This window comes from Sclerotinia sclerotiorum, genomic scaffold (genome assembly GCF_000146945.2).
Source record: "Sclerotinia sclerotiorum 1980 UF-70 scaffold_12 genomic scaffold, whole genome shotgun sequence".
Lineage (NCBI taxonomy): Eukaryota > Fungi > Ascomycota > Leotiomycetes > Helotiales > Sclerotiniaceae > Sclerotinia > Sclerotinia sclerotiorum.
In genome coordinates, this window is record NW_001820824.1 from 1,172,613 (window position 1) to 1,184,714 (window position 12,102).

At 42.1% G+C, this 12,102-nt stretch overlaps 3 protein-coding genes across 3 annotated transcripts; 1 reads left to right on the plus strand and 2 right to left on the minus strand.

Moving 5' to 3' along the window:
• Positions 1-1,190: 1,190 nt before the first annotated feature.
• On the minus strand, positions 1,191-3,074 carry SS1G_09101 (hypothetical protein; the record flags this gene model as incomplete). The annotated part of the gene is made up of 2 exons (XM_001590286.1): positions 1,191-1,724; positions 1,779-3,074. 2 exons carry the CDS (start codon positions 3,072-3,074, stop codon positions 1,191-1,193), a joined length of 1,830 nt encoding a protein of 609 aa, XP_001590336.1.
• A 4,173-nt stretch (positions 3,075-7,247) lies between these two features.
• SS1G_09102 (predicted protein) lies at positions 7,248-7,698 on the plus strand (the record flags this gene model as incomplete). The annotated part of the gene is made up of 3 exons (XM_001590287.1): positions 7,248-7,306; positions 7,459-7,547; positions 7,592-7,698. The coding sequence occupies 3 exons, from the start codon at positions 7,248-7,250 to the stop codon at positions 7,696-7,698; spliced, it is 255 nt and encodes an 84-aa protein (XP_001590337.1).
• A 342-nt stretch (positions 7,699-8,040) lies between these two features.
• On the minus strand, positions 8,041-11,351 carry SS1G_09103 (hypothetical protein; the record flags this gene model as incomplete). The annotated part of the gene is made up of 5 exons (XM_001590288.1): positions 8,041-8,812; positions 8,858-8,919; positions 9,400-10,352; positions 10,405-10,553; positions 10,603-11,351. The coding sequence occupies 5 exons, from the start codon at positions 11,349-11,351 to the stop codon at positions 8,041-8,043; spliced, it is 2,685 nt and encodes an 894-aa protein (XP_001590338.1).
• Positions 11,352-12,102: the final 751 nt, after the last annotated feature.

Genomic DNA, 12,102 nt, shown 5'->3' on the forward strand with positions numbered 1-12,102 from the left:
AATGAATCGAAATTACATTCGGGTCAAACCTCTTATTCCCCACCAAATGATTTCAAAGTATCCATACTTTGAATTATGCCTATGAATCCATGTCAATCTTTTAGATGTAGAGAATTAGATCAAAGTAGCTCAATTATAGTGAAATATGTAACTATCCAACATATAATCACATGAACGTAACCATATCCACAAAATATCGCTTCGGGATTTTCCAGTCGCCCGGATATTGCCATCCCGATCTCAATGGTGAATAATTCCTACCGGTTTCCATACCTGTGATCCAAAAAGAACTTTTGTTATAGTATCTCCCGCTTTCTGTCGGAATAGAGGTGGAATACACGCCGCATTTTACCTTGTCCTCGTAGTTTTCGTGAAAGTAATATCTAAATCACAAAGTGATGTTGTTTCTGGAGAACTTTGATGTTAAAAAGCTCATGTCCATGGTACCGGCTCTTTAGATGTACAGTGAATTCCCTGGCCTCTATTCTAATGTCATACGCATAGCAAAATTGAAGCTTCGAAGGGACAATAGAGTTATAGGCTTCTATACTTGTTTAAAGTTCGGCATGGGCGTACCACAGAGCCCATTTTGTCAAAACTTTACATAGTAGCTGAGAGCGACAGGGTGGAAGCAGTCAGGTTCATGCAAATGTATTACAGAATAAAAATAGATTAGACAAACGGAATATGATAATGGATGTAGGTCATTATTATGTTATATTTGGCAGAGGAAGCTGTAATTATATGACGTTGTGGTGACAGAATCTGAAATGTACATTATAGTATGCGGATACTTACACCCCGCTAATTTGAGGATGTCTGACCCAAGATTTAAGTTGAAAAGGTCTGTGTAGCAAAAATTTATGTAGCCTTTCACGTAATATCTTATTCTAAAAAAGTGCGGCAAGCGCCATTTGGTAGCATTCAGGATAGAAATTCGATCACGAGATATTAGACCGGACTTTGTTTGTATTTAGCAAATTTAATTTTTGGGGTGAATGACCAAGAGGGATAGAGTCCGTATAGGGATTTATCGGATAGTGTGTCATGGATTTCATCGCATTACCGGTGATAGTTTTGAGTATTAGTCAAGTCAACTATAATTATACTTCAAAATCTAAATGTCTATATTTGAATACTAGGAATCTTGGTGGTACAATGCCATCTCTATCATCTAATAGAATTATCAATCATATCCAACTCTGTATATTCTCATCAGGGTCCATCTTAGCCAGCCCTAAACTGAACCCAGTACTCGTCTGTCGCAATCTCAAATCCGTATTGATATTCTCGACCTTTCTACCAACAGCCGCAAGTGCATTAGACAAATGATATCCACCTCTAGAGCTAGCAACTGCAAGCGCACTCAAATCAATATAATCAAACGGTGTGAGATGAGTCCAGCTCCGAGTTCTGAACGCTTCAATCATAACCACAAGTATGATGGCAAGGTTGATGAAAAAGACGGAGTATACGTAGATTGGCTGACCGAGGCGTACGGCAGCATAAGTGACTATCGCATCGACCGTCTTGGTATCGTTGGCGATCATCAGTTGCGCGCTCGCGTATGCGACGAGAAGGTCATCGATCATTGCTGTGACAGAATTTTGTATTCCCGTCAAATTTATCTCTTCATCTGTTGGCCTCAACTCATTGAAGGAGGAGCTATTGACAAATGTTTGATAATCGGCGATGCTGAAGTTAAGCGCACTTCCAAGAATGCTCTGAAGATAGTTAGGTTCTGTTTCAAACATGTGAAAAAGGAGCATGAATCATACCTGATAAATACCCGTCAGATCATTCGAGGCTAACTCAAATTGTCTTTCAACGACATGCGTTAGATTTCCGCTTGGTTCGATATCTTCTGTCGTCGCGTTTGCTCGTGTTACAGTGATGTTTTTCCCGGCAAGTGCGACGGATACATTGAAGAGTGATGGAATGAACTCAGTTCTGCATTGAGTCGTGTTCAAATATCCATAATCGCTTCCAGCCGCAATCGCAAGGTACCTTGGATTGTAACCCGTGTTTGCGGCAGCAACACCAATGGCAACAAGCGAATTGACTGAATGTCCAAGATAAACAGAATATTCTCCTGTAGTATTGAGACCAGAGTCGGGTAGTCGACCCCTGGCTGCAAATAACTGCAAGCCGTTATGAATTATGGTGAAATCGGAAGACTGGTTGTAGATACACTTGGTTGCAGCTGAGTATCCTACTTCTTGATATTTATATCCCGTGGTAATCGTATTGCTTAGGATATCATCATCGGCGAGGCCTACTGACGCGCCTATTCCATATGATCGACCGATGTATAAGAACTTTGTGTTGTCAAACTTTCCATGTTGGCGTGGCGAACCGTCCATAGTTGTCGCTGTAGAAAGAGATTGTGAAAGGAGCCCCAGGTAATGCATAGCAGGGGAATAAGTAAAATATCCTTTCTCGGTTCTAAATTGCGGACCGTCTGCATCAATCTCGGAAGGCCATTCTTTGACTGAGGACATGTTTGAATATTGAGGAATTGTGACGTTTGCCGGCCGCACTTTATGAGTATCGATAGGCGTGATTGCACCTGCCCACAATGCAGAAGGAATCGCACAAACAGACGTAAATATAAGAAGAAGTAGAAGATACATCCAACGTAAGTTCCATCGCATCGAAGATAGACTGATTCCGTTCCAGAAGTTCAGCAGATCAAGGGGGATCGCACGTTGCTTTAGGCGGATTCTAGTAGCATAGTTAAAGAGGCGACATATTGCCGCCACCTGAATAAGTCCAAGTGCAGCTGCGATAACTTGAACTATAATCTGGACGGAGGCTCGGTTATGAACGATTGCATCATACACGATACCGCCCGATATTGCGGCATTTCGTTTGTCCGCCACTAAAAGGAGACTGCTGAAAATTGTTGTACTGATGAGACCAAGGAAACCAGCATATCGACTTCCTAAACTAGTGCTATAGGCATGGGAGGGCTTCCCAACTTTTCGGCCGTGTAGCAATCCATCCGTGCTTTTGATGGCGACATCAGTAAACCCCGCTCGCGTGGATAACTCCCGTTCATTTAACGAAGACATAATCAATATCAAAGAAAATTAGTCAGTCATAAAGATGAACGAAGGGCAAGCACTCATATGTAACACAAGTCAGCGTGTGGGCTAAATAATAGACGCAGCATTGTGAGCCTAACTTGGGCCAAATGTGACTTCGCACAGCTGCCCCGCTCGTGCAATGCAGGTGTAGCAATCTCATCCACCATCTTGGCAGTGAAAACACTGCGAACCGAACCGAAAGATTGGCTAGTGATCATCTGTGGAGGGCAATTGGACACGAAGAAAGGTCAGTAGTTTCATGGGGTTACATCGAACCGCTTTGAAGAGGCTTAGCCGCCCATATTTGACGCCAAAAGAACACATGATAGGTAGTTACAGGGTTACTACACGGATAAGCAAGCATGATGAAAAGATTTGCCATGTGAAGGGGGAAAAGCCCTCTGGATATATCTCAAAGTCTCCGCAACCAACAGCGACAACAACGTATCTGCATGTTCTCCAACAACAATAACAGTTGTAAAAACTTGGGAGTTCTTGACTTGATGAAGAAAGAGACATTTAGTGGGTCAATGGCTTATCACACCTAATCTTGGACGTGCCAATCTCAATCCACAGGCATATTTGATAAGCGATGACCCCTGTAAAACATGATTTCCTCAGCCCTGAAATGGGAACTTGAAAAGAGTTCGTATGATGTCCTTGAGAAGGTGCCTACTCTAAGGCTACTTTTTCAAGAAGCCTTCAAGCATCGTTACTGAAGTCACGAGAAGCGCGCGTAAATGTATGTCCTGTACTCATGTATAGAGTCGTAGCCGCGGATGACAATTCTCTCTTTTTGGAAAACTGTCTAACGCATTCAACCAATCGCTGGTAGATTTCGATAACACAGTAGTAGGCTCTCAGTAGCCTACCATAACCCACTGCAGCTACTTATCGGCAGTGTAGAATACCCGTGTATGCTTGTCGCGGCAATATTGATAAATTCCTTCCGACAACCCGTAAGCCGGGAAAAGCCCTGCGATCACAGGTTTTCTGACAGCACGTGTGGAATGCAGTCCAAAAATTTGTCCTTGTTCTTGCCCCGATTCACGCTTCATTAACTTGTACCACAAATGGAAATAAAGAGAGCAGGATTGGAAAGCATCAACTGAGGACGATTGACTAAAATCATCGCAGACTTATCATGCGGGCTTTTGGAAAGGGTAGATATCATCGCATTTTGGGCAAATCAACTAGGAACCGCTCGATGGCAAGGCGATTTTACGAAGGGATGGGGCTTGAGGCACTCTAGATTATACCACATATAATATACGAGTCCAGCCTTCTCCGCGAGGATTACTCGGTTCTATATAGAAAGCACATCGTCATCTATATCATACCTCAAAGGATCGGATTCATTTACGATGAAACAATATTTCGGTGTACCCCATCACCGCTGAAAAGGGCGCTGAAATGGATGTGTGGGTCTCATTAATCAGAAACCAGCCACCCCTAGTACGAGCTGTGCCACGTTTGGAAAGACAATATATACGGAGTACGTTAACAGAGTATTAAGCTATGTTGAAGACCTTTGGTGTAATCTAATTTTACTCAATCTTAATTCGGCTCATGGATAGCATAATCACGGACCAGCTGCCAATGCCATTGTCAGCCCTGTCCCTAATCTGGACATCGCATCCATCCATCCATTCGCAAATGTTAAAAATGTCAAAGTGATAATTGACTAACTATGCAGATTTGTGCCTACTGCAACATTTTGGATCATTTTGAATAACAAGAATTAATAATCACCCACTTCAACTTACAAATTGTTTGTCATAGAATTTATACCTCAAACCTCCCCAAAATGTTTCTCCACAGCGTTTTGTCTATATTGATGCTTTGTCGACCGAGACTGGTCTCTCCCGGATCTTCATATAAAATGTGGATCGCCAAGATAACATAGTCCAGAACATTTACACAGACCATGCAAATACATGAACGTTACCTTTGTCTCTCAAGTTCCAATTGTGATGAACTATTCCTGATTTTTTAACTTCCCAAAGTTTGATAAGAAACGACGGCTGAAGAACTTTAAACGTCAAGCTATGGTTGAAACTAAAATGGTTAGACATTTTGCCCCGAAGGTGGCATTCTCAGGTAAGCACCAAGTTAATCAATATTTTGGGAAATCATGGTGATGATAGATATGGATACGCAGGCAACGCATTTTCAGAATTTTTAAAAGAAAACCCGGCAGCTGTATTTCAGGATCATGGAACGAATGTGGATTCTGGCCATCGAGGCAATCTGTGGCTCTGACATGAACCTAAGACAAGGCAGCTCAAATCCTCGGGCCGGGGAGACCTAAGAAGTTACAGCTGTCTGTTTTGCATTAACTTTCTCGCGCACATGTTTAATATATCCGTGCCTTGAATGTCATTGGTGCAGTATCAGGTATATAAAAACGAGACGAAACAAAGTGCTCAGGCTTGCAAGAACAAGACCACAGGATGAACCGTCACTTCTGTCAATGTTAGAACCGGAGAATTAGACATGCAACAGAAGTATGTTCAGATGAAGTCTTGTGGTTGCTTGTTGTTCAAACATCAGAGTCAAGACATATATATCTTTACCATCTGACAAGGAACTGGTGTTGTGGGCTTGATAATGGTAGGTCATCAAGTGCTTCCTATTTGTTCAGAAGATAGAGAATCCTAGGAGCTCCGAAGTCTTCGTCTCATGTTAAGTGAGGAAAACACAATCAAAAGAATCTCGTTAGCATAATCTGTCAAGGGCATTTTATATTGGAGTCTAATTTCATGTGATGCGCATGGTGGATAAGTCATCCCATATGCCTAGTATCTCCCTCTTTGGAAGTTTAGAAGATATGCAACAAAAAACACTCGTGGGTCTGATCATTTCTCCGGTACGTGGGTATAAAGTGGATTTGTGCTTGAGACATGGATGGATCGGTGCATCAGTTCATCATATTTGCGGGGTTTAATGAGGAGACGTATTAAATATGTCCGTGTCGGTCGGTCGTTCATTCTACCTAGAAATTTCAATCTCCCTTCACAGCTCAAAATAAAAACCTTTCGTCGGAGTTAGAAATGTCATGCCGGCTTCATTGCCGTGTGGAATGGACAATAGTATGACGATCTCAGACGTCGAATAATGAAAGTTGGTGTGCAACAAGTTTCGTCTTGCCGGGGTAAACAGGCATAATTATGTCAATCGCTACTTCTGCCAAACCTCGGAGAATAACCATCGATATGCAACAAAAGTCTTCCATGACGAATCAAGCTTTTAGATCAGTAGTCATGGTCAATATGTGATCTGATCTCATTTCAAAGTGCCGAGTAAAAAAACTTGACATGCATCTGTTGCATGTCGCAGTTTTATTCTCCAAATTTATGTTCAATAATCGATGGATTTTCGTCTTTTGTTTAAACACCTCGACGTTTGTGAGGCGAATTAAAGCTATACGTATATCTTTCTGCATAAGTTGCATATGGTATATAATGCGACATGCAACAAAACTGTAGGCATTGATGTGGGTAAGAATTGGTATAGCACATAGGACAGCCTTAAATGAACATATATTATAGATGGGCAACAAAACTATATATATTAACAAAATGAACAATAATTGGTTGCAATACTTCAGAGAATAATCCTCGACATGCAACAAAATATGAATAGAGACCATACTGTGAAAGACATAGTTCCATAACATCCAGTAAGATATATAAATTGCTGATATGCAACAAAATTCGGGCAAATATCCATCTTTGTCTGATGATATATGATTATATATTGCTGACATGCAACAAGAAGTTCCATCAACCCGAGTAATGCCTAGTGACTGGTCCGATGACGTGGGAGAATATTTATGACATGCAACAAGCCCTTCATCAACTGTCTCATATCCATCCTATATCTCGCATTGCAAAACCGAAACAACAACACAAATAGAAAAGGAAATATCTCCACGACATCTAATCAGCAAATTCACCTCCCACTAGCCATGAATTAGCTCACCCAATGATAGACGTTACCGCGCCGGAAAACAAACTTCGACATGCAACAAAATCTGCTATCCCAGCCCCTGATCAAACCAGACCAACAGTTTTGTTCTAGAGAGGAAATAAGTCCATAGTATACTATGCACAGGGTGACATGATGATACACACTGTGGGAGAATATATTACCGACATGCAACCAGACGCCCCTTCCCAACCTCTGTCTCTAAAGACGAAACAAGACCGAACAAAGTACACTATAAACTTTGTTCGAAAAAGGAAATAAGTCCTAGCATGCTACCCTAGAAGATATTAGAGCACATGACCTTTTACCTAGCAAACATTTATATATATCCGTAAGAACTAAAATATATATATATTACCAACGCACCATAAAATCTCAGCTATACTCCACAAGCGACTTATGAATGGTGCAGCATGAGATCCTCGAACCCTAAATCTCGTGTTAATCCCTGTGCGGATAAAAAGCGGGGTATGTTCAATATAATATAATCAATCTAACCCCTCAATATATAGGATGCGGTAAGCGTCTTCCTAGTAAATATAAAGTTAAACGATTCTCAACCAAGCGAAGAACATTAAAAAGTAATGAAAATAGTAAGCTGCCAACCTATTTTGATTAATGTATATTGCCGACATGCAACAAAAGTAAGAAAAAAGTAATACTTGCGATAGAAATAATTAAGTTGCCTATATTAATAATTTGTAACAAAGTGACTTTGGAAAGTGGTTCCCGTTTCGAGTGAAACATGGGAGGCACAGTCGTTTAGCTCTGTTTTGGATATGTATTGCAATATGCAAATATTGGCATCATCCATCGACTGCATGGCGATTGATTGTGAATGGGTGGCTGGGAAGAATCATCGTCTTGCATCATTCATCATTCATTCCATATACATATACCTCATCTCAATGCCGTGTCATATTAACCAGCAATGACTGCTTCACTGTACCCTACCTCAACCTCACCAACCGCTACTCCCGTCGCCCCACATGCTGCCATCCATACTTTCCTCCCCATTTCCCATACTCATTTCCTCCAATCCAATCTCCATCCCGTCCAACTCTCTAGTGAAAAAATCGTGTTCTTCTTGCAATAACTTGGTATCTGCACCCATTCTTTCCGGATATCTCCTCAGGTTAAACCAATGTGTCAATGCTCTCAATGCCTGTTCCAGTGGCAATGCTTCCTCAACTTCAGCATCCACATCACTACCTGCCAACCAGTCATCCCTCAATTCGGGTCTACAATGTAAGTATACTGCCGTAATAACTCTCATGTTTCCCTGTCTCCATTTACGACCACAGTATGGAACTTGGTTTTTGAACAATTTGAGAGTATAAAGGCGCAGCTCAGGCTGGGGTATTTTGAAAGACTTTTTGAGGATATTGGATGATTTATATTGAACGAGTAGTAAATTCCGATGGGCTTTGTTCTTACAGATTTTTTGCATGATGCGAAGAAAGTTTATAGATGAGAAAAAGTTGCGCCAGGAGAATTCAGTGATAGGTTGCGAAATAACCTCAGTCGTCGGAATGCCAAGTTCATCGACTTCTGTATCTCGACGAGCTGCATGTTGACCTTCTTGAAAAGATAGCGCGGGAAGTTGATCATCGATATTGCTTGCGGCATTATCCCGCTGTAGTTTGATTGGAGGCGGAGCGGCATCGTCTTCACTTTCTTCTTCGGTGGTGACTGATGCATGTTTACTATTACCGTTACAAAACGCGAAGAAGCTGAGAGTCATTAGCCATGAAAAAATTCTTCAGAACGATACCAACCTCAAGTCTTCACGATCTATTCTGCTGTCCACGATTCTATCTATCTCTTGATGGGCGAACATCTTAAGTATCAAGGGAAGATAATTAGAGTCTAGTAGGAGCTGCGTGAAATATTCAAATTTGAGAATATCTACCTGGTCAGCATGCGAGACGACATGTAATGAACTGTTAGGACCTACGGGAAACTTTGAGCCATTTCAAAAGAATAAGGAGAATGCCTGATACGGCTTTTGAGGTGATTTCTCTGAATCTCATGGCCTCTATTTCATCTACTGTGAGGTCTGCAAGATCAATTGGGTTGGGTAGAGGTATATTGGCGGGATCTTGGGCTTGACCTGGCCCTCGCGCGCCATTTGTTCGTGCATTTATAGGAATGCTGCTTTGTGGCTGTACATTCACTGGCTGATTCATCAAACTCGTAACATTTGCCAACAGAGCCTTGATAAGGACTATGACAAGGGACTGTAGGTGTGGTATAGAATATTGCTATCGAGACATGAGTTTGGAGACAAGATTGTAGAGCCGTGGAATTGAAAACTTACATAGAAAGACTCTATCAAGTCCAGTTTCTCCTTTACTTCATCACTGATATCTTTTCGTGGTCCGTAGTCAACTTCTACTTTTGGTGACCTTAGCTTTTGAGGTTTGAGCCCATCAGCCAAAATGTGATCGAGATCAAGCTCTTCAATATCCTCATCATCTCTGTCATCCCACCCACGTTCAAATCTCAAGAAACGTTCTCGTTCATCCCACAATTGACGCATCGCTCTAGTCATCCGCATTCTGCCTGCAAATAGTTCACCGGCTTCTAGTATTGACTTGGGAATGTCACTCCCTTCCCATTTACGACCCACAAGAAGATCCTGTAGCCCTGCTGTGCCTTTTCCACCTGCACTATTGCTAGTGCTGTCAAGTGGTGGGTACATAAATGGGAAGTTTTGATTTGTTTGATAGTTTTGTTTCTTGCCTGCTTTGCCTCCGACTGGTGGTGAAGGAGGTGGCGATGGGGCAGGCGTAGCTATGTGAACTGGCTGATGAAGGATTGAAGCTCCACTGCTATTGACATTTGTTGGAGGATTCAGGATACCAGTTGTGCTGGCTCGGCTTGGTCGATTCGGTAATGGCGGGAGTATTGAGTTATTATCGGGCTCAAGGGGTATTAAAGGTTCTGGAGGGATGTATGCGGGATACTTCGAAGTAATTTCTTGACGAAAGATGTGATAGTCAAGTGGTGAGGCGGTAATTATCTTCTCACCACCAGTGTTGGCCAGTTCATCGGTTGCTCTTTTAACTTTATCGATTTCCTCGGTGCCTCCAAAAACAAACAATATGGATTTCCAGAAGAGGAGGAAGATCTGTGGATATGGAAATAAGCTAATGGACTTTCTGATACTTGGAATACTGACTCGTGTTTGTGGTAATTCGTTTGCCTCGTCCCATCGTAATTTTCCAGAAATCGTCAATAGATAATGTACAATACTTGGCTGCAAGTCCACTTTGATCTCAAACATTAGCATTTCAAGATCACACGATGTGAATAAACTTACGTAAAGTCTTCTTTGCAACATCTAAAGATTCTGGATGGCAACGAACGCCCTCTATGGTCAAATAAAAGATAGTCATGACATTGTCGAGTTCATCCTGCACAAATGGTATATCATCTTCCGTTATCTTTGTTTCTCGAAATTCGTCATCCCTTTCATGTGATCAGCCATTTTCAACGGTCATGATTACTCCATCCTCACCATAGATGCTTGAAAGCGGTCTGCATCACACCGTAAATCATTTCGATTCCACCACTCTCTGAAAGAAGAGAGACTCCGGCCTTCATACTTTCGACTTGAGAAGGGGCCGCTTTTGTTCTCCCTTTTGTGTCACTCGAATGCATAATCTCCAATTCCTCCTTCTTTCCGGCATTCTCATCCCAAATTCCCAGTATAACATGTAATAAAGTTTGTAGGCTTTTGCATCTCCTTCGTAAATCAGTAGCATGTAGACCCTGAACTTCCTTATTCACGAACTTCAGCTGTTCCTCTCTATCAGCTTCGGCCCAAGTTTTCGCAGAAAATTTCTTCCATCTTCTCTGAAAAGTATCCTTCGCTCTGTGTAATCTCTTGAACTCTGCGTCGTTGTACGAAAACCACTCGTCCACCTCTTCTTCATATGTTGCTGTGTCGGCATATGTAAAAGTGTATGACATAGGATCGACCTTTGGAAATTCGGTGACAAGTTTTTTCAGTTGCATTAAGGAGAGCGAATCGTTCGGATTCCCAACCATCTGCTGTGGTGCAGGTGGCGGTGGGGGCTGATGCGGTGGAGGAGGTTGAGGTTGGTTCCGCGCAAGTTGCGGACGTGCTGTAGAAGCACCGGTAGAAGCTTGGGAGACTGGTACAGGTGCAGGCAGACCTACATCTGCAAGACCAGTATCTGCCACATCAGCTACACCCTTTGGAGGAGGGGCATCTGGCACGGCGGGTTTTGTCCAAAGAGACATTGTGATGGATTTAGATGTTGGCGAGGCGGGGGCGGTTTAGTAGTTCGCTCAATCTTTGAACCGTAACATCATGAGTCAAAAAGTGATAAAACTTTTACAGAGATACACATCAGGAAATGAGGACGTACAAAGTTGTGGATTGTATCGCATTTTGGTATTTCCCCATAAGGTCATTGATGGTTCGCGCTTGACGCGATTCGGAGCTAAGAGCTAGGAGCTAGGAGCTAGGAGCTAAGAGCTGTCTCGCTTATGATAAGAAGATAAGAACTTTATGACTGAGGTCTAGTAGAATAGGGAGTGTCTATAGAAACATTTTCCACTTTATCCATCAAACAACCAAGGAACCCTTTGCTTCCTAAACTTATATTAAATTCACATACGGCTTTGCTTGCAATCGCTTTGTAAAAGGCTATTAATGGGAAACAGTATTCTTTCTGTCTCTAGACTGTTTCCCACGCCCTCGCTTGAGAAACAGGAAATATTCATAACAACCGAGTATATCTAGTAAGATTACATATTTCAGGACCTCGATACCGTGCAATTTCCATTTCTGATCAAATAGTCTGATGTTACTCTATGCAGTTGCGACACAGCTAATATGTTTTACACACCCTTTAATTTTCCGTGGATTACAATATAACCCTCGAATAATCGCTTGCGGCAGACATTGACATCTAGAGAATCCTTGTACCGGCTCCATTATGCAATGCCGCTTACTTGTGCTTCCAGGATTCAGGATTCGTGCTTCGCC